Below are 22196 nucleotides of genomic sequence, written 5' to 3' on the forward strand. Positions count from 1 at the left end.
TTCAAACTTCTCATATAACTTGTTTAAAACCTGCAAGGCAAAAATGTCAGTTGTTTTCTTTTAATGCATATTAAATATATCATGAATAGAAAGTGTTTTCAGCCTTTCGAATACACCAGTGTTTTGTGTGCTTTCCATTATTTTCACAGTATTTTCAGAAGGCATTCCAGAAAGGAATGGATCTATTGATGCCGATGTAGATTATGGTTATTCAATTATAATCCATGTCTCATTTTAAAGTTACCTAGATGTTTTTATTATTAGCTGCTTTTTAATTCGAAAGAATATATTTTCAAAAGATTTTACAGTATTGCAGCCTGAAACGACTGTTGACGTTTCAATATTGTAATCGGCCAATGGGAAAAGAATTCGCCTAGACTGACGTGCCTTTCGTCCAATGGGGAGCCTCGGTGAGAGGGGCGGGAGCACGCCGGAGGATCGCATGTCGAGGGAAGGCGCTTTTGTTTTCCTTGGGAGAAAAGTCGTGGAACAACATTTCAAAACAAGGGCCGTTACCACAGCGAGTTACAGAGTCCTCGGATACGGCCTTTAAAAATTCTAGGCAATGGACTACACGATGTTAATGGAGGGGAACTGGAGCGTTTTCGAGCTCTTTTGACGTTTTTTTTCTGGAACAGTTCTTGGAGCTGCAGAGATTGGAAAGGCGGAAGAAGGGAAGGACGGAAAGCCCAGTGATGGAGCAGACCTGCTCTGCCTTTGTTTTCGAGCAGATTCGTCACGGTGCTCGCTTTGACTTGAACCCACACGCCAGTTTAGACACATTATAAAACTTAGTTTTCTCAGTTTCTCCGGTTAATGCCATAAATTCGCCAGCTGTCGGTGCCGGAGAGACTCAAAATGGCGGCAGGCTGGCCCATCCCCCAGGCCCTGCGCCTGCTGCTTCTCCTGCTGCTGCGGAGCGCCGACGGCCTGGACACTTGCCCTTCTCCCTGTACGTGTTCTGAAGGTCCAGATGCATCTCAGCTCCTTGACTGCAGTCGGAAAAGACTGCCCTCTCCCTCTCTCTCCATTCCAGCTTGGATCACTCATGTGTAAGTAGCAGGTCGAGCTAGCCTGAATTTGTTGACAGGCGTTGGAAGGCCAGCCTCCTCTAGAGCTGAAAAGCACAACACTGTTGGCAAAACTGTAACGTTACCTAACTTTAGTCTGCACTGCGCTTTAACCTTATTTTCTTTTAATATTGTCCACTGTTAGGAATTAATTAGTATTTAAACTTTAATTCACAATTTAAAAGTTTGGGATCACTGTTTTCAATTAAATAAAACGTTGCAGATGAATGTATGAAATGAGTTTATGTACACTACAACTTAAGCTAGCAGATTTTAACTAATTTTTAGAAACCTATAAAAAAAAAGAAATTTGACGTGTCCTGTGTGACGAACTGAGCTATAGATGATTCTATAGTGACCGAGAAAGCTGCAAAACATTAAGAATGAAGTTAACACTAAAATTTACATCCAGAATACTTAGGTTAGTATTTGAAAAGTAGTGATCAAATCTGAGAACGACTGCATACCAAGAATGAGTGAATGAATGAATGAAAATCTATCATTTGTAAGTGTAAAGTGAGTAACTTTTCAGTGTTACCAGAAACGTTGAGGCACTAAAACATTTGAATGGTGTCTGTCTTCTAGGTTTTAAATCTATATTTAAAAATATATTTATATCAATAAAATTGAATAAATGAACAGCAATTATTACTATAACAAGTGATTCCAAACTTTTGAATCTTAAGATACACTATATGTCCAAAGGTTTGTGGACACCCCTTCTTGTTAATGAATTCAAATGCGTTAAATTACACCCACTGCTGACACAGGAGGTCAGATGCACTCAAAATCACACTTGTATAATCTTCACAGAAAAGCATTGACAATAGAACATTTCTCTGTAGCAGCTGTACATGAGCCTAAGGTCAACATGCCCAATGGCCAAAGCGTGAGCTAGAGGAGTATAAAGCTCCTAGCTTTGTGCTGTGGAGCAGTGGAACTGCGTTCTCTGGAGAGATGGAGCTCCATGCCACATCTTTGGGATGAGCTAATCATCCAGCATCAGTACCTGACCTCACTAATGCTCTTGTGACTGAATACAATCAAATCCTCACAGCAATGTCCCAACATCAAGTGTAAAGCAGAATCGTAAAGGCTGTTACTGCAGTAAAGGGGATCAAATAGTGTATATGCTTCAGTACCCAGAACTATGCCAGCAGTCTGCTGTTTTACCAGAAATTCAGAACAACTTTTTGGCTACTTTCTACCTGTGAGGCTTCTCTCAGAATCTTAACCAACACTTTTTTAAAAGCAAAGTTGGCAAGTCTTAGATTTGTTTGTGGGATGCATGTTCTATAAGATAATCAGAAAACAGGTTGAGGATAAATTGAATCCACTTTCTTTTCAGGTTCTACTTCAAGCCATGTTGCTACATCAGTGTAAACATTTCATTCCTTTTCTTTTAGCTCTGTGAATCATAATGAGCTATCAGGTGTGCCTTTTCTCGGAGATGCTTCATCAAACATCACTGTGTTGTCTCTGTAAGTTGTTCTTTTATCCATTTTTTTTATGACACTGCTACAATATTGTCATTTTTGTTATTAATGACACACAATTAGAATTACCTGCAGGGAAGAACCTTGTTCATGAGTATATAATTAACTTAGTTTTCACATTTGAGCTTAAAGTAAATGCCAATAGTTTGTTTAATTAAAATAGAGTCTGTGATTAAATGGCCGTGGCAATGGGTGAAATAAACAAGATAAAACCTGATTTTTTTTTTTTTCTTTTCTCTTTTTGTGTGTGTTTAGTGTTCATAACCGGATCACTGAAGTCGTGGCGGAGCAGCTTCTGCCTTATTCATCTCTTGAAAGTCTGGATCTGAGCTCAAATTGGATTTTGGAGTTGAAAGCAGGATCTTTCCCCCCTATGCAGCTCAAATATTTGTAAGTCTTTCTTTTTTCAGCCACATATTTTGATATTGTTGCAGTATTTAAGTGTGTTACTGTGTAGGATAGGAGACTGTAATGTGATTACAATTAAGTGCCGGCTGATATGATGTTGACTGATCTTAGCAACCCGTAGTAATATCGGTAACAGTTAATAACAGCACTGTTAACTAGCTCCTTTTGTTGCTCATGGCACCTTTAGGATTCAAACTCGATCTCCTGCTAATAAGGAAAGCCTCTGACAGCTATACCACTGGGCAGCTTGAAGTGAAACACTTTATGTTTATATCTGCACTATGTAAGGTTTAAAATCCTCTCTGGTTGAAATGCGTAATTGCACTCAACATGTGGAAGGTATTGTAATGTCATTGTGCTTCAGACTCCTTCCCCAAGGAGATGAATCTGTTGATTGCGAGCTTGTTAAGAGTATTCAAAGAGAACTCAGTCAAACTTGGTGAACACCATGTCTTCAGTCATTTAAACATTGAACTGGACCTTCTCTTTGAGCCCGTGTTTGTGATGTTAATACATAACAACGTATGATGTGGTCTGAAAGACTGAGTTTCTGTTGTTTCAATTAAGTTTAAGAAGTGTGATAATGGAGAACTGACAGTCATGTTGGCCATTAAGGCACTGTTTTAACACAAAGTATAAATTTTAAATATAAAATAGAAATATAAGATTATATTGGCTTATATTATTGATTATAAGAATTTTAAACTCCTAAGAATAGGTATCGTATCAGCCGCAGCAATTTCATTTGGGTTGGGCCCTAATTACAACTGATGTACATTAATCCATTACTTTTAAGTAAAACGATACCTTGACAAACTCATTCATGTTTTCTTTTTTCCATGACTTCAGGAATCTGAGCAACAATAAGATCAGCTCTCTTGAACCAGGCTGCTTTGGCAACATCAGCTCTTTGCTGGTACTAAAGATAAACAGGAACAGATTGTCTCTGCTGCCTGCTAAAGTCTTCACCCTTTCTCAGCTGCAAGTTCTGTAAGTGGAATAGCTCTTCAGCAAGCTTTTACAGCACAGCACTGTTATATAGATGAGAATTGTGACCACTTGCCAGAAGTATTTGCTTTGATAATAACAAGATGACTAGAGATTAATGACATATTTATAAATTTTTCTCCATGTGTAGTACGTCAGCCCTTTTCAGTGTGTTGATATGAATATGTTGGATGAAATTTGTCTTGTCTGTTGTAGGGAGTTGAAACGTAATAAGATCAGAGTGGTGGACAGTTTGATCTTCAAAGAGCTGGAGGCTCTGAAGTCTCTGAAGATGCAGAGGAACAGTATCACTAAGCTGATGGACGGAGCTCTTTTTGGCCTTTACAATATGGAGGAATTGTGAGTGAATACTGAAAAGCCTGAGGCACATTCTTTGTTCTTATTCTGTTCTTTGGCACCCATTTCATCTTCAGTTGGCAGCTAGAGAATTTGGCTAAAATTTTGTTTATCAAGAAATGAATGAATCAGCCCTGGCAGTTTGCAACATTAATATAACAGCAATGCAGCTGACCATCTGCTGAAAGTTATATTACAGAATTTTTCAAAGTTAACCTTTTTACTGGGAAAGTTTTTGGAGAGAGGCCTAAAAGAAATTGTGCTTTAATATATGCATTAATGGGTTTAAAATCATCTGCATGCCCTAAACTCTGCTCTCTATATAATCAAATTGTGGCTTAAATATATGGTTGTAGTTGTTGAGAATTACAGAGGACTGTGTTGGTATTGTGCATTCTGGATATTGTTTTTCTCTACAGGGAGCTGGAACACAATAACCTGACGGAACTGAATAAAGGTTGGCTCTATGGCCTGCACATGCTCCGTGTGCTCCGGGTCAGTCAGAACAACATTGGCCTCATTCGAGCTGATGCCTGGGAGTTTTGCCACCGTCTAGAAGAGCTGTGAGTAAAACATACAGTTCCAACTGCTGTTCATCACTAGTCCCTGAGGCTCTTTGCTTGATGTAGCCACTAGCCAGGTTTCCGTCCAGCTGTTAAATTAAACTCAAACAGATAACAGAAGTGTTACTAAAATTTTTTAACAATGCTGTGTTTCCTTTATCTCTGCACTGGAGACTAATACTCTGTCACATTCATAAAAAATACTTCTGAGAAATGTGAAGTGAGTTTATAGACAAATCTTCAGTGCAGAGCAGCTTCAGTAGATGTTTTTGGATTTAATGCACAGAAACCTTCACATCAAGTCTAAGAACTTTTAGCCAGTCTGAATCAGTATCAGTTTATTTTGCCAAGTTTGTTTCACATACAAGGAATTTGTCTTGATGAGTGTACATACGTATGAACTTAACTAAGGGACAAATAGAATAAGAATACAATAAATAGAGTAGAGAATGAGGGAGAATAATGAAGAGCTAATGTGAGAGCAGATTAAAGAGATGTGTGAATATCTGCACATATGCAGATATGCAAATGCTACAAATTCTGGTCTGAAGAGACATATAACTATTATATACAGTGTATTACAGGATGACGTAAAGCTGTGTAGATAAGCATTATGTCAGGGAAGAGTTATCCTGTAATGCAGTAAGGGTAGTTTGTTGGTTTCAGTTTAAAATTGCAGTGCAACGTGTCCACTGTGGTTAATGAGTGCCACACCTGTGGGGGAAAAAGCTGTTGACATGTCTGATTGTGCTGGCTTTGATGGCCTTGAATGAAGTGTCTGTAAGAGGTGATGTCCAGGATAAGAGGGGTCAGCTGTAATTTTGACATTGTGCTTCATCACTCTCCTGTTGTAGATGTCCTGAAGCACTGGCAGACTACATCCAATGATCCAAAATATACACACTTATATATGTATAACATATACATATATGTCAAGCTTGTTATTTGCTTATTGCATGTTCGCTGCTGGTTACATGACTTGTCACAGTATGATCACCAAAAGGAAGGTATTTTGCCCAAGGATGTCAATGTAACTTTCACTTTTAGTCATCATGTATTGTCTGTTGTGTGTGTTTTGTGTGTACCAGGGATCTGTCCTATAATCACCTGAGTCGTCTAGACGACTGGGCTTTCACTGGGCTTGGGCTGTTGCAGAGTCTGAATCTGAGCGAGAATCGCATCACACATCTGGGAGAAGGAGTTTTCACTGGCCTGACAAACGTCCGCATGCTGTAAGACCACAAACACACAGATCGAAATCATGGGCAGAAGTGTTGAGCAAACTTTCACATGTTCTTGCACATGCTCACATAGACATGCGTTAGACTGTGTAGTAATACATGCAACAACCTCTGTGTTCTGCTTAAAAATGTGTTCCCTTCTTGGTATCTTGTTGATGCAACACAGTGTGGGCTCACTGTTTGCCTTTAAACTTGTTTGATTGTGCGCTGCTCTCTGATGAAGGCTGCAGTCAAAGCAGGTGTGTATGTATGTAGATTAGGTTTTGTGATTATTCCCTTTCCTCATTTGAAACCCCATTTAGAATAGTTCAGTGTATTTGCTTACCAGTAGTTAGTTAGCGTGTGCATCTACATAGATGGTGATGATGATAAGGATCTCATTTATTTGTTTTCTAATCACTGCAATATCATCATGCCATTTTAATGAATAGTCAAGGCTTCCTCTGCTATACATTCATTCTTTAGTCGTGGAAAAATGTGCATTTAAACATGGCTCTCTTTGCCTGTCCTTCACCATGTTCATTTGGCAGAATTAGTGAGGGCTATATCAGCCTTTTGGAGCCATTGGTGCATGAAGACAGCCTCACAATACTTTCACATACTTGCGTGCCATCACAAACCCTTCTTTCTAGATGCGAAGTGGGAGCTGGGTTCTCAGCTGAAACTGCAGCACAATTGAGATCTTCCTGAATCGCAATTTGTCATATGTGGTTGCTTAGCAACAGTTTGCAAGTTTTGTTCTAATATTTTGCTGCTTTTGACATTTGATTTTTCTTTTTTTTTCCTTCTCTTCTTTTTCCCCTCTTCTCAGAGATATCCGTAACAATGATGTATCACTTGCTATTGAGGATGCATTCTGTATGTTTATGGGCATGAAAAAGCTCAACACATTGTAAGTATTACCTTGTAACTTTTTAAATTTTATTCATCATCGTTTCTACTTAGAGCACCTTCATGTAACAGCAACCATAGAACATAAGCACATTAAACTGGAGGCAACACATTTAACAAAGGACATGACAGTGAGACACATGTAGACAGTATATTCATTAGAAATACATATGTAGTTTAAATCTAAAATCTAAATCTATCTCTCGTAATATATATATATATATATATATATTTATATATATATATAAATATATTAGGGGTCTCATGACTAGTAATTTTTACTAGTTGACTAGTTAATTATTAGCTATTTTTAGGTGAGAAGCAAGAGCTGTTGCTGTTTGTGTTGTGTTGTCACGTGATATAAACGTCTGTATTGTCTGTGTATTACTCGTATAAACTTTATGTAGATGACATAAAGAGATCAACAATAAAATCTTGCTAGCTGCCGCGACTGTTCCTGGATTTCTCAGCAGGTGATGTAGCTCTATATGAAGAGGAGGAGATGCTTGTATGTTCACAACATTAACTTCCTCAAGGCATTTCAGTCAACCTGTCAAAGAGTTAAAACTAGATTTGTTTATTAGCCTAGATTGTATATCATAGCATGAACATTAAATTTCTTTAGATGCGGCGCGGGTACCGCATCTGGTGTGAAATGGGCTTAAGGTAGTGAGTGGTGATTGATGTATAGCTCCATAGTGCAAGATGTCCATAGATCGGTAGGGAATGCGATGCTACGACCTTTCATCTCCGTGAAAATACTTGATTTTAAAGCATTTTACTGCTGGGTGATTGTATTAGAAAGGCTGTCATTAGATGGGATTGTATAGTTTGGCTCAAAAAAGTGAACTGTGTCTTTAAACCCCTCTCCAGAAACAGCAGATAGTGGTGGAATATCTTTGACAATAAAACTGACAGGCAAATTTGTTATTCGTCTTCTTTCGTCCCTGATGTGTGTGTTATGTGGTTTAGCATGGGTTATTGAAATACGTCTCATCTTGGTGTTGCTGCTTAATACGATATATTTTGTATGTGTGTGTTATTTAGGGTCTTACAAAAGAATAAGATCAGGACCATCACTAAAAGAGCATTTGAGGGTCTGGGAGAACTAGAGCATCTGTAAGTTTACCTTTATGTTCCTCATAAGTTCATAAATCTTTTAAACATTCTCTATCTTGAGATAGTTGTTGTGTCTTTATTTATATATATATATATATATATATATATATAATATATATAATGCAGTGATGTTAATGCATTTTTAAATGTCTGCACAGAGACTTAAGTAAGAACCGGATCATGTCTGTTCACCCTGATGCCTTCGCTCATCTGAAACTCAAATCACTGTAAGTTTGTAAATATTCTTAATTTTGTTCTTTTTCTTATGTACAATATTGCTGCACTATACTATATTGTTTATATGGATGTACCACCTTGTGAAGTTCAAGAGCATGCAGTCTAAGCGGTACATTCACTGATTATAGCATAACCTGCTGGCAGTTTAAATCTCAAATGATATAAATTGAAGTGTTCATTTCATATTAGGGATGCAAATGATAACCGTTAACTGACAAATAAATAGTTATTCAACCAATGCAATCATTTAAAACCAAACAAAGCATTTTTCCAATCAAGAACAGCTCCTTTTTCATTAAGTGGGTTTATCATTTAAGTTGAAGACGTGATTAGGGTGCGATTTGTTTCACAAGACAGGCCTTCTAAAAATTGATGTGTGTAGCTAAAGCTAGTATTGTTCAGGAAAACCTTTCGAGAGAATGTCAGCACACTTACAATGATGTACTATATTGAAAGCGGTCATCTGCAAGCGATAGGACAGACAGCTATTTAGTCCGTGTTCCCTGGGAGAAAGTGTGAGGAAATCATACGTGGATGTGCAGCGTTGTAGAGAACAACATGGCGGATGGAGAACGCTCTTGAGCTACTAAGGTACATTGAGCCATGGCTATCTCCAGTCATGGCAGTCATGTTCGCTTTAACTTGGGATAGTAATGAGTGTTAAATATAACTTTAGAACTTCAAAATATAGAGCTTTCAGTAGCCCTTCATTATATATTCCAGTCATGTCATTTGCAGTTTAGTTTTTGGGCATGTAATCGTGAAGATATAGCTGTCAGCCGCTCAGTTTAAACAGCTCAGGTTCTTAGCTAGGATAGTAATGTGGTTTACAGCATATACGAAACTTATGCCTGGTTCCACCTATCAGTACTATGTTCCACAGTTCGTACAAGGAATATCTCAGCACAGTAATACAGAATTCAGTTGATGTGTACATATATCTTATATTTTACAATGGCTTTGAAAGTAGCTCAGCCAGTCAGATTTTAGAAGACAATCTGAAAAGTTCTGTTTTATAATTGATGTTTTCATTGGTCACATTCATTATCTCAGGCTTGTGTAACTGCCACAATTTGCGTCCCTAATTCAAATGTATTTGTATATTACTTTTTTAACAAACGTTTTCCCAAAACAGCTTTACAGAGATCTCACTGTTGTATCCCTTAAAACATGTGTATTGTGCTTTCTTCTCACAGTGAACTGAACACGAGCAGTCTTCTCTGTGACTGCCAGCTGACCTGGCTGGGTCAATGGCTGACTGACAGCCACTTCCAGCAGTCATGCTCGGCTGTGTGTGCACACCCTGCTCGTCTAGCAGGCAGGAGTATCTTCACTGTCAGGCCAGAAGAATTTGTCTGTAGTAAGTGACCACTGGTCATATGTCTGTTGTGTCTCAAATGTCTTGGGTAACATTCACAGTCAAGTAAAGACATTGCTTAAAAGTTTATTCCTTGATTATGGTTAGCAGTTGCGTCAGTATACTGTGAAAGTATTTTTGACTGACACATACACTCAAATTAGCCTAGTCATATCCTGAAAGGCTTACAGTAGGGGTTCCCCACTGACATTTATCCCTGATACCAGATCTGTTAAAAGGAAAATGGAAATTGTGGTAATCCCAACTCAGACTTAAGAGCACCGGCCAATCTGCAGTACTTCTTAAAAATATATTTGATTAGTCTTGTAGAAAAAACAGTAAAAGGATTAAATCAAATTTCGCTGCCCATGTCTAACTCCCTCTGCTTTGTCTCTCTCTCTTTCAGATGACTTCCCTAAGCCCCAGATCAGTGGAAACCCCAGGACAGTGGTAGCTTTGAGAGGGACCAACGTCACTCTCAACTGTTCTGCCTTCAGCAGCAGTGATTCTACCATGAGTGCCTCTTGGAGGAAGGACAGGGAGGTGCTGTATGAAGCGCTGGTGCACAACTATGCCCGCTACCAGGAGCATCAGCTCCTCTACACCAGCATGCTCCATCTTCTCAATGTCAACTTCACAGATGAAGGACACTACCAGTGTGTGATTTCCAACCACTTTGGGTCCAACTACTCTACAGAAGCTAAGCTCACAGTCAATGGTAAGCACCATACAACTTGTGCATCTAAGACCTGATGGATGTGGGCAGTGAGATCTGCCGATTGGTCTAACTTTAGTTTGTCTTTGATAAATACTTCTCTTTGTAAGCAAAGAGGTTAACACTTCTACTTTTTTGTTTGTTTGGACTAGTTGAAGTAAGATAGTTAGCTAGTTAAAGGCTGACAGTAAGCCACATGTATTTTCTGTTTCTTAGTGGTGTGTTTGTATATCTCTTCTCGTTTCGTTTTCAGTTGTTTTTACTTGTTGAGTTCTTTGAGAATAATTTTGTTAGTAAATTGTACATCCTACGCTACGGAGGAGAAGCGGCCCATCCCTACCCTACTTGGGAGTGGCGGGCCATCCCCTTGTCACACTCTTTCAACAACACTCTCTGTAACACAGTGACCACAGGAATTACATTCAAGGAGCTCACTTGTGGAATTTTACGTCTTTTGATTCGCTGGTTGAGCTGTGTTAAAATATCCTTTTAGAAATCTTTTTTTTTTTTTGCTGACTCACACTGTACGGACAAATGGTCACGCTGTATGAAAACGTGCGGTACATGCTATGTGAAAATGCAGCACCCACAGACAGCTCTTTCTACGGGCAATTTACATTAAAGCTGTTTCATTCAAAATAACATGCTGTGCAGAGTACTGAGCAAACACACTGAGAAACTGAGCTACAGCAGCTTTGCTAATTACTAAAATCAGGGGGTGATGTACATGGTAGGATAACACAGTCTCTCTACAGACTATTTTACAAAGGCAGTTTAAAAAAATCACCCCACAGTCAACTTATATGGACTTTGCTAGCAAATGTCTATTTTTATTTATTTATTTTTTTCATTTTGCTAGTCTGCGTGTCCCCACCCTTACTGGGGAAGTGGTTGTGATTGTGTGTGTTTAAAAAGGGCTAAATCCAATAAAAAAAATCCAGTTAAAAAGGACTAATTATGCTCTCTTTGCAATTAAACATGCTGTTGGGAAATGTTTAAGTACTGACGATATCCACGATGTGCTCAGAAAAGCATAGTGGCATTGTAATGATTATCATGATAATGACAAATATTGTCAAGTTGCCCCATTCTAATACAAAGTTATGGGTCTTAATGTTACACAGGCAGCATTGAATTATTTAAGCAGAAAGGGAGAAAAAAATCACAGGGACATTTAGTTGCAGCATCAGGTTTGTTTGTAGTTTCTCTCAGCAGGGTTATTTATTTCAGATTTCTGGGTCGTCTTTAGTCGTGTTACAATCTGTCAGAGTGCGTGGGAAACAAAAAAGAGTGGTTTTGCATATCAAAGAGTCATAGGTACAGGGACGTTGGGCGTTCTGTGGACTGTATGTTGGGGTTGCTCCCAGAGGAGGTGTTATTTCTTCTCTGCCAATCAACAATTGAATATTTCTTTCACCAGCTGGGATGGGGGAAAAAAGCATCCCCTCAGGGTTTTTGTTGCTGTGTTTCTGACGGACAATCATTTTTTCTCTTGTTGGTTATGAAATAAGTTTCATTTCCGCCCCTGTTTAGATCTCTTTTCCCTCCATAGTTGTTTTCTGGACTCCTCTAATTTAATTTCCAATTTCAGTGGAACAAAGATTATGTAGCCCTCTGGGAAGCCAGCCTGGGCAATGTGATTATTTTGTCATCATATCATAATTCAGATGCGAGAGGGGCTTTGGGCCCAGACAATGCTCAGAAACAAAAGTTTCAGACTCAAACAGAATTTTTATAGCACTATAAACTAGAGAGCTCATGCACCATGGAGCTCACGCACAAGGATTAGTCTCATAGTTGTTTATGTCCGTTCAGATAAGGTATAGTTCCTGTCTCAACCAGCATTCAATATGTGCCATTTGTTGTGTCAAGCAAGAAAGAGGTTGTCATGTAAATTAGCCAGAGACCAATATTTTGCCTTATAATGTTCTGACATCAGAGTTATTTAGGCTCTGACTCCTGCCTTAGTGGCTGTTAGCTTTTATCAGCCTGTGGCTTAATGACTCATTTTCATTAAAGGAATACCCCAGCGTTTTTCAGCTTCATCTTTATGTGCCGCATTTGTGGCATACCGTTAATTACCATGGACAATGATTTTCAGAGTTAAAATGATTTTCCTGAACAGAATACCAGTTGACTCGAAACACACTAAGAGTAGAAGCCTTTGGTCAGCTGAGGAATTTAATCAGAAAATGTTTATGCAACTCATGCATTTTTGTTGAACACTTTTAAGAATTCTTCAGTTGAAAGAACATTAACTGTAAATCTGTATGATAAATTCAGAGATGCGACTAGTTTTTAGTAGAATTAGTAGTAATATGTTAGCAATGTAGTGATGAGGGTGGAGTCAGAGGCTCCGGCCTTATTATCCATGGATTCCACAAAACCTTACTGGAATTGTTGTTGTTGTTGGAACTGTGTATTCCTACCCTTTTTTTTTCTCCACATTTGAATTTGTCACTGCCCTTTAGTCTAAGCAGTGAATCTGTTCATTTATTCCCAGAGTTGCCTTCATTCCTGAAGACACCCATGGACCTGACGATCCGCACGGGAACTGTTGCTCGATTGGAGTGTGCGGCTGAGGGCCACCCGCCTCCCCAAATCGCTTGGCAGAAGGATGGTGGTATCAACTTCCCTGCTGCCCGTGAGAGAAGGATGCATGTCATGCCTGAAGATGACACGTTTTTCATCGCCAATGTGAAAACGGAGGACATGGGCGTGTACAGCTGCACTGCCAAGAACGAGGCAGGCAGCCTTTCAGCTAACGCCACTCTCACCGTGCTGGGTAAGTCTCATCTTCTCAGTCTTACAGTGTAGCTACTTTTTAAATACAGCTATTGAGTCCAAATGGAATTCCTTGTGTACTGATTTAGTTTTAAACTGGAGCTATGAAACTAATGTCACTAATATGAAATGGAAGATAATACCCGAGCAATTAGCATCATACAGACATAACACTCTTGCCTCAAACTTCATAGAGTTAAGTAATTGACTTGCTTATGTGTTTCTGAGACTGTATGAAATACTATTCTCTATAGAAATGGACAGTAATATGTCTCATAGCTACAATGGTATTAGCAGCCACCTTGAAGCCTGAATTTTCATATCTTTGTCCATTTTAGTTTTAAAAAAGGAAAAGTTGTGTAAATTATGTTTTTTGTCTAACAATCTCTTTAAAACATGCATTTTGTTTATCGTTAACTCTGTTCTGTTTATCACCTACAGAGACTCCGTCGTTCCAGCGCCCCTTGGAAGATCGTACTGTAGCGCGTGGTGAGACTGCAGTTCTCCAGTGCATAGCCCGAGGAAGTCCTGCCCCCCGCCTCAACTGGACCAAAGATGACGGCCCATTGCTGCTGACGGAGCGCCACTTCTTTGCGGCAGCCAATCAGCTGCTTATAATTGTAGATGCCAGGCCGTCAGATGCAGGGAAATACACCTGTGTTATGTCCAACACGCTTGGCACTGAACGTGGCCACATCTACCTGAGCGTCTCACCCTCTGCCAACTGTGACCCAGCGAGCAGTGCCTACGACCAGGATGGCTGGACCACAGTGGGCATTGTGGTAATGGTGGTGGTTTGCTGTGTGGTGGGCACTTCACTGGTATGGGTGATAGTCATCTACCACATGAGACACAAGAGCGAGGACTATAGCATCACCAACACAGGTATGTGGGGAAACTGCACTGATGAATGCTTTCGTGAGACTCATTGAGGTCTTGATTAACTGACAAAGAAACAATACTCATATAAGTGAACTGATATAAGGAAACTGTAATGGGCTAAAGAGATAAAGCCATGCAACAAAGCAGGCCCAGACCCAGGCAGTCTCTAATACTTCTGATGGTAATAATGGTGTTTGATTGGGTTTTAAAGGGAAACTGGGAGAGAGAAACGTGGGCAAAAGACCAGGCTTTAAAGTTATAAAAACCTATAACTGCAGAAAACGGCTGCTGTATTCTTTGATCAGTCAGTAACCGCAACGGCTTATGTAAGCAGAACATAAAAGCAAGTTGGAAAAGCTCTGTATTTTTCCATCTGAGCTTCTGTTTTGTACCTAAAATTATTGCACAGCGACTGAGATTATCATGTAGATAGTAACTTCAGTCCTTCACAACAACCAAAACTAGACATGTTTGCTGAAATTAAGTCAGTATCTTGTTGACTGGTGCAAATTCTCCAATTTTCAGTGTCTTTCAACTCTCCATATTTTGATAGACATAAACTTGAATGAGATTACAAATGAATACCAACAATATGCATAGTGGCATTTTTAGATCTGTGTATGTATGTTTATGTGTTTCAGATGAGATGAATCTACCAGCGGATATCCCGAGTTACCTGTCTTCTCAAGGCACACTGTCTGAGCCTCAGGAGGGCTATAGTAACTCTGAGGCAGGCAGCCACCAGCAGCTCATGCCCTCCCTGGCCAACGGCTATGCACACAAAGGCACTGACGGTAAGGCCAAAGTTTGAAAAGTGAAATAGAACCAGCGTGGGTGGAAATCATTGATATGGGCACTTTGTGTAGAATGTCACAATTCTGGAGAAGTTTTTCTGATTTTTATCTGTTTTACATTAATGATATAAGCTGTGGAAACATCTATTCCATAAAGTTGTTGTGAAATAAAGAACCAGCTACTCTTAGACAAGTGCCTAATTTGTGTTGGTGTCATAGCAGCCTAGTTTTAATTATTATTTTCTGGTGCCATATAAATCCAATATAGAGCGTGTCAGCAGATCCAAATAGCTGCATTTATTCACAGACATCCTCTTATTTGGGTTCCTGTGCCCTTTTATCATCTTGACACCAGGCTCTCTGGAGAACGCAACCTTAATAGCTTTCCTTTGTACAGACATATCAGCAAAAGCATGTAGAAGCATGAGCATAATATATAAACTGAGGCTGAAGCATATGCTGGCTGTTAAAGATCATGTCAATTACCTGTGATTTTAAATGAGTCAGTCTGGTGGTCACAGAAACTACTGCAACAAATCTAACATACCAAAGAATTAATTCACATGAACAATCTTGCCTTATAAGCTAATTATGTCCTCCTTATAAATCAGTGCCTGTTCTCTGTGATATTATCAAAATACTAAATTGCTACTTAATGACTTGATGATTTTGAATTTATACAGGTTGCTGTTTTGCATGCACATATTAATACACTATTAAATGAACTACCCCAGGGTATGAAGTTAGCTACCAGCTGAGTTCAGCAACAACACCTAATGTTATGTAAAAGTTATGTAACTCAGTTTCGTGAACTACACATTTAGGCTTAGCAGTTAAAACAGATTCTGACTTTGTTTACTGTGAACTTTAGGCTATTTTTAAATTCTGTTGTTTTCCCATAGGCATGTGCTATGGTGAGGTGGGTAGCGAGATGGACCCCGAGGCCAGTGGCATGCTTGGTAATCGTGTTGGGTCTCTGTTTGCTGGCCGCAGCAGCTTCCACCCTGGCGAACCAAGGGAGGGACTGACACCTGTGCCCAATGGTGTGTGTGTGTGTGTGTGTGTGTGTGTGTGTGTGTGTGTGTGTGTGTGTGTGCGTGTCTATGTGCGCTGTGCGTTTGGTTTAGCTTTGTGTGTATGTGCATAAAAAGGTATTTTATCGTTCAGTTTTGACAGTTTTAACTGCTTTTTGTGACAGTATCTGTGGATAAATATTCTAACCATGTCATGTTTTCTATTCCAAGGCCTTTTTTAGCTTATTAAAGGAACAGCAAAAGCTCTTCAAACATAAAGTGAACTCATGTTAAAATATGATATCATTTTTGTTTTTTTTTAGGTGGCACCAGTCCACTAGTCATCTGCTCGGACTGTTATGACAATGCCAACATCTACTCTCGCACACGGGAGTACTGCCCATATGCCTACCTGGGTGAGGACGATGCACTCGCTGCCCAACTACCCCAGGACACGGCATGTGACAGGCGGGTGGAGCGAGAGCAACATCCCCAGCATGAGGACGCAGCCCTTGAGAGCCTGATTTGTCAGCATGATGCATCCGCCTTCCTTGCCAGCCATGAGCCCAGACTTTGCGTCTCACACCACTACAACAGCGGTCAGCAGTCACACATAAACAAGAGTAGACAGAGACAGGCTACACATACACTACCTAGCTTAAAAACTGTTTTTAAAGCCCCAGGGAACCTAAATCTTTGTTTTCTTTCTAAGTAGGTTTCTGTTGCTCTTGTTGGGTACACAGTTTACATTAGGGATGCCATGGTACAGTGGGCCCATAATTCGGTACGTATCACGGTTTTTGGGCCATGGTAAAGGTTTTGGTATATTTATATTGAAGAAAAAAATAAAAACATCACCCTTTAAACAAAGAAACTCTTTATTTTGCCTATAGTAAAATACAACTTTCCATTCAAAAATGGCAGCATGACTGACTAGGCTTGGCTCTTGTCTGTACTGTATGAAATCAAGAGGAGAATAACATTTAAAAGTGCTTTGACCACCTGTAGGTGCTTTGCCTCCTCTATTTTAAATAATTAAAGAGAGCTAGATAGGGTGTCTGTGTCAGTTCATTTTCAATTTCTCTCCAAGATGTTTCATAGAGTTCGGGAATTACTTTGCTGGTGAAATGTGTGTGGGAGGGGACATTGTAAAGGCCCCCGCATAACAGACGCATAGCGTAGCATCACGTAGCGGAGCGATGCTATAGAATGCTGGCAGGAAGTGCCATTAATGAAATAAAGTGTTAAGCATCACTTATCACGCTTGGCATCCACATTTTTGGATGCTGCCCTGTGTGACATAGCATGTTGGGTGTGTGGTGGGCTTAACTTCTCTAGCGCTTGCCATTGTCACGTTGGGCCTGACGGACTGTATGCTTTTTAGTTTTCCCTCTCTTCTCAAGCTTGTATTTGCATGTAGAGCACTGATGGGTTATTCTGTGGATCTAAATGTACAGTGTGCATGTAGTCTGCAGCACAATAAGCAAGTTTTAGAAATTATAGAAAAATGACAGGCATATCGTAATAACCCAGTTCACGTGTGTGCATTGAACCGTAGGGGGCGTACCAAACGGTTCAACAATATACCGTGTACCATTGCATCCCTAGTGTACACGTTACAAAAGATGTCTTGTGAATAACTTTCCAATATCCTCCACGTCTGATGTATTTTGCCAATATTATCCTCTCTTGATATAAAATGGGCAGTCCTAATCTTGAGCAGTGCATACGTAAACATTGTCTTCACCAGTCACAGGGCTGCTTTGCCTTGCCCACACAGCTTTAACAAAACAGTGTTCTCCCACAGTCTCTTTTTCTCTGTTCAGAGAAACTTAGCGAGAGAAAGCTAATGACAAACAAAGGATAACCTAGTAAATGTAACTGAACTTGCAAAAACTTCAGTTTGTCAGTTTGTTTGGTGAATGCCAGCATTCCCTGAATGCACAAGCAGCAGTATATAGCAGTCTATAACACTTAATTTTAGTATCATACAGACATTTTCTAATATTTTACACTGTGTTCCCTGGGACTTTAATAAATGAACATATTTGTGTTGCTTTGCAACAAATATAAATAATAAATGCTAAGCTGCTTTATCTTGAAAATCCCACACCAGTTTCCTAAAAATAAATCACATCAGTCTTTAATGTGTTAAACTAGTTCAGACCAACAAAACTATGCTCATTTGGTAAAAATATTTTTAGTTGAATTGAGTGTCCCCAGCACATTTATACGTTAAACACATACGAGTTTCTGCACACATAGAGATATACATGTAAACATTTTTACAGTGGGTTATGTTGTGTTTCTACTCTCTTATTGTCTTGCTTTGTTTCTGTCTGCAGATGTTCCTGGCAGGTCGTTTTGGGGTGGCGTGGACCCGCACCCCTCTGTCCTGCCCCAGGGGCCAGTGACTGTACACAAGCCCCCTTTGGGGATCTCTGGAGGTGATGGCCACGAGCAGAGGAGTGGGGGCCTGGAAGAAGGCTCGTACAGGACTAACCTTCAGGATCACAGCCCACCTCCCACATAGAACCTACCCATAAGCCGCTTTTTACCCCGCCATGGCCCGCTGTGACCCCACAGTCAGCCCTCAGTCTCCAGCTCCAGCTTCTCTCCGTGTGCCCTTAAATCCCACTACCTCCTCTGAGAAAACTCACAGTCTGCCAAAAAAAGAAATCACCTCTCTCTTCTGTGTTTACATTCCGTCCTGCCCCTTCATTGGAACCCTCTGGGGTGTGTGTGTGTGTTTGTGTTTGTGTGTATGTATATGCGCGTACGTTTTATTGTGAAAAACCTTTCCAGGATCTTCTAATGATCTTCCTTCTGATTCCGTAAAAAATTATTCTTCTGGTTTAAGTTGAGGCTCTGAATGTAACGTTTCCAAAAGCCTCACTCGCCTAGCCTTTAACTTGTCACTTTTTTTCTCACCTTTCCCGTGTTTAGGGGAGTTGGAACTCCCATGTGTATGCCAAAGCATTGAACTAGCCCTCCTACTGCTGCCCTGGCTCTGAAAAAGGACCTGTTTGTGCACAGACTGTGAAAGGATCCTCCCCATGCATCAAGGCTTAGAGTGGCTGACCCACCTGCCAGTTGTTAGAACCATTTAATGCCGTCAGGGAGCCAAATAGCTGTGCTGCATTTTTGTTTCCTCTTGGTCGCATCTAGCAGGTGAGAGCGGCCCACGTACATTATTCCCTTGTAAGAGTGGAAAGCTATTTCCCATTTTCCAACCCAATATTGTAAGCTAAAGTTAACTGTCTTTGTCAAATGATGCATTTTATATGTTTAGTGCTGGCCACAAAGCCAAATATATACTCTATTTTCTTCCTTTTTATGAAAGGCACTATATCAGACGTTAAGAGGTATGTTGCACCGTTGACAATCGATCTGCAGCAATCTTACAGGGTTGGCCATCTGCATACTGAATCCATTCCCATGTTGTCATCAGTTGTCTGTTCTTTTTTTCAGTGCTTTCCTGTGCACTGATTTGTATGTAGTTCACTGGCCTGTTCTAGAGTTCTCCACTGAAACCATCTCTCCCTGCTGTTGAAAAGATGTGTGAACACATACATAAGGATGATTTTAGGCGTTTTTCCTTTCTCCCACGCATTTTACCTGGAAATGTGTACCAGCCTCAGTTTCAGCAGTTTGGATGTTGTACTGTGTGTGTATTTGCGCTTCATTTGCATATACATTTGGCCTTGAGATGGAATGATTCCAAATATCTTCAGCCTGGCTGTGAAGCAAAGGCCTTATCAATTGTGTAACTGTAATTCTTCTTAAAAGGTCCATTCTGACTCTAGCCTCACTAAGATGTCCGAGGGAGTTAGTGATGGAGCATTGGACATGTCCATATCAGTGCCGTTGTCAGTATTAATATCATTCACACTATGCTGACCTCAGAAAATAAAGGTCTCGCAGTTTGCCTTCTAATGATTCAGCAGCGGGGAGTGGAGGGGCCAAAGAACTCAATGCTGAGTTTTGCTGTTACCAAAAAGTAATACATCCTTTCATTTACTGTAATCTCACTTGGACCCATGTTGGTCTAAATCGGTTTCTACCTTGCTGAAATACTGCATTCCAAAAGGATTCCACAACACAGTTGTAGACTTTGTGATTTTTAGCACTTTTTGAATCTACAAGCATAGATTGATTTTCATCGCAGTACGTTGTGTCAGTCACTATCTCTCTCTGTTTGCATTGGTCTGGTTTCACCCAATCGGTACAATCCTAATAATGCTGCACTTCATATAGTAGGATGATGCGTTCCAAAGAATATTTGTGTTTTGAGTGTGCGTGAGCTTGTGAGAGTGAGAGAAATGGGAACTAACCAAGACATGGGCGCAACTGAGGTACTCTTTAACATATTATTGTGAAATGTGTGTATTGTGAAATGCACTAAAACATTGAGTCACTACAGTTAGATACAGTATGTATCAGTTATGTGGGTACTTTCCATATTTATCATGTGACGTGAATATGCTGTTGCCTAGTATATGTCATTATTTGGTGATTATTTCATCCTGGTGCCATGTTGTCACATTCTGTTTGAAATGGTTTTAATTGTGCACCTAAAGTGTTCTCATTTTTTACATTCATTTATTTTGATGAAAATAAGTTGATGCTTTTGTATCGGTTTCTGTTAAATCACTTACTCAATGTGGTATTGATTACTAGCTGTTTTATGATTTGCACATGGTTCTGTCCCGCGGTCCGCCTTACAGATCCCGTAGTAGACTGGCCCCTGTTGCTAATGTAAGTGACTTACAGTCAGTTCCTATCGACTATAGCAGCATGTGTGGGGTTTCAGTAGCTTATGGTGAGGTTTTCTAGATCCTAAAAGCTATTTAAGATCATCAGTAATAGCTGTAGCACATATCACTGCAATCACTTGCACACTTTTGCTGTCGGAAGATTCAAAGTCAGTCCTAAACGTGACGTTACAGATGTTAGTCGTGTTCTGAATAACAGCAATGATACTGAACAATGTAAGATGAACTGCTCTTATAATTGAGGTGGTCTATGTTTGTGAGATTTTGTGTTGAACGGCATGAGTTTGTTGTAAAAGCGGCAGATATTCAGATGCAATTTGGTTTGCACCAAAAGTCTCATTCACACTACTCTCTTGAATTAAAACCAAAGGTCAGCGTTAATGCTTTCACACTATTTCAGTGCTGCTTGTTTTTATGTGTACTTTTTTCTTTTTAATTTTGAATATTGTACCTGTACATTCTGTAAAGCATGTATAAAGAACCTTTTTTGTTTCATAATGTTGCATATTCAGCTGACATTTAAACAATAAAATGCAAATTCTGATGTACTAGAACTAAAGCAGCAGTTTGCTGGGTGAAAGTGAAGAAGTTTCCACTGCTTGATCTGCCAGGGATGCACGATGCAAAAAAACTGCTAATATAACATTTTCTTCTCCCTGTTTTGCACAATACAGAAATCTGCCTTTTTCAGCTCGCGATGTGGCAGTTTCTTGCAGCATGATTGAATTAGGTCAACACCGTAGAACGAAAAGTAAAGTTCTGGCGGGTTTAAAAGAGTTTAGACACATCTGAATCCCACTAAACACTCCAACTGACAGTTTTCATTCCCGACTCGTGTGTGAAGTGCTGCGTGAGATATTTTGGGGATGGGATCAAAGCGCCTACCTCAGTCTGCTGCTAACCCGCGCTGCTGCGTCATTAATAATGCATGCATAAACTCAATTCACTGTGGGTTTTATTACCCTCATCAGGAATGTGCTGCACCCTTCACATATAGCCGAATGGTGAATTTACACGCACTAACACTGTTCTGAGCTCTTAACTGCTATAAAACATAAAGGGACACTTTGACGTAACTAGATAATGCCTAAATAAATGGAAGGTAGTGTATGTGGGAGGAGGGTATACATTATATAGTTTTGATCCTGAATCTGATAAACAGTCTTTATATGGCTGATATTCTTCTACAAATCAGTCTGTCAAAAATGTCTTAAAACAGTTCTTGGGACAAAGGAAAAAAGCCCACCTTACTGTTACTTCAGATTACCAATTACACAACGTATCCGTGAGTGTGCTGTGTGTTTGAATAAGACTGCCAGTTTCAGGTTTATTTAAGGTCATAAATGTGTGATGACGGCTCCAAACAAAAGAGAAAAAGGGGGAAATTGGATCTGTGCTTGGTCTTGCTTTTCTACAGTTAATGCGCCACTTCAACACCCCTTCTTGTTCTAATAAATGCAACAGATTCTGGCATCTTCATGACTCAGGGGAAAAACGTGTCCATTGG

General features: G+C 39.9%; 1 protein-coding gene across 1 annotated transcript; it reads left to right on the plus strand.

Moving 5' to 3' along the window:
• The first annotated feature begins 255 nt into the window (after positions 1–255).
• lrig2 (leucine-rich repeats and immunoglobulin-like domains 2) lies at positions 256–21243 on the plus strand. Its single transcript, XM_036571109.1, has 18 exons — positions 256–1052; positions 2477–2551; positions 2822–2956; positions 3824–3964; positions 4178–4321; positions 4738–4881; positions 5970–6113; positions 6934–7014; positions 8061–8132; positions 8291–8359; positions 9566–9729; positions 10133–10444; positions 12945–13226; positions 13667–14110; positions 14749–14901; positions 15804–15944; positions 16238–16513; positions 18260–21243. The coding sequence occupies exons 1-18, from the start codon at positions 859–861 to the stop codon at positions 18445–18447; spliced, it is 3159 nt and encodes a 1052-aa protein (XP_036427002.1). The 5' UTR covers positions 256–858; the 3' UTR covers positions 18448–21243.
• Positions 21244–22196: the final 953 nt, after the last annotated feature.

This window comes from Colossoma macropomum, unplaced genomic scaffold, assembly GCF_904425465.1.
Source record: "Colossoma macropomum unplaced genomic scaffold, Colossoma_macropomum, whole genome shotgun sequence".
Lineage (NCBI taxonomy): Eukaryota > Metazoa > Chordata > Actinopteri > Characiformes > Serrasalmidae > Colossoma > Colossoma macropomum.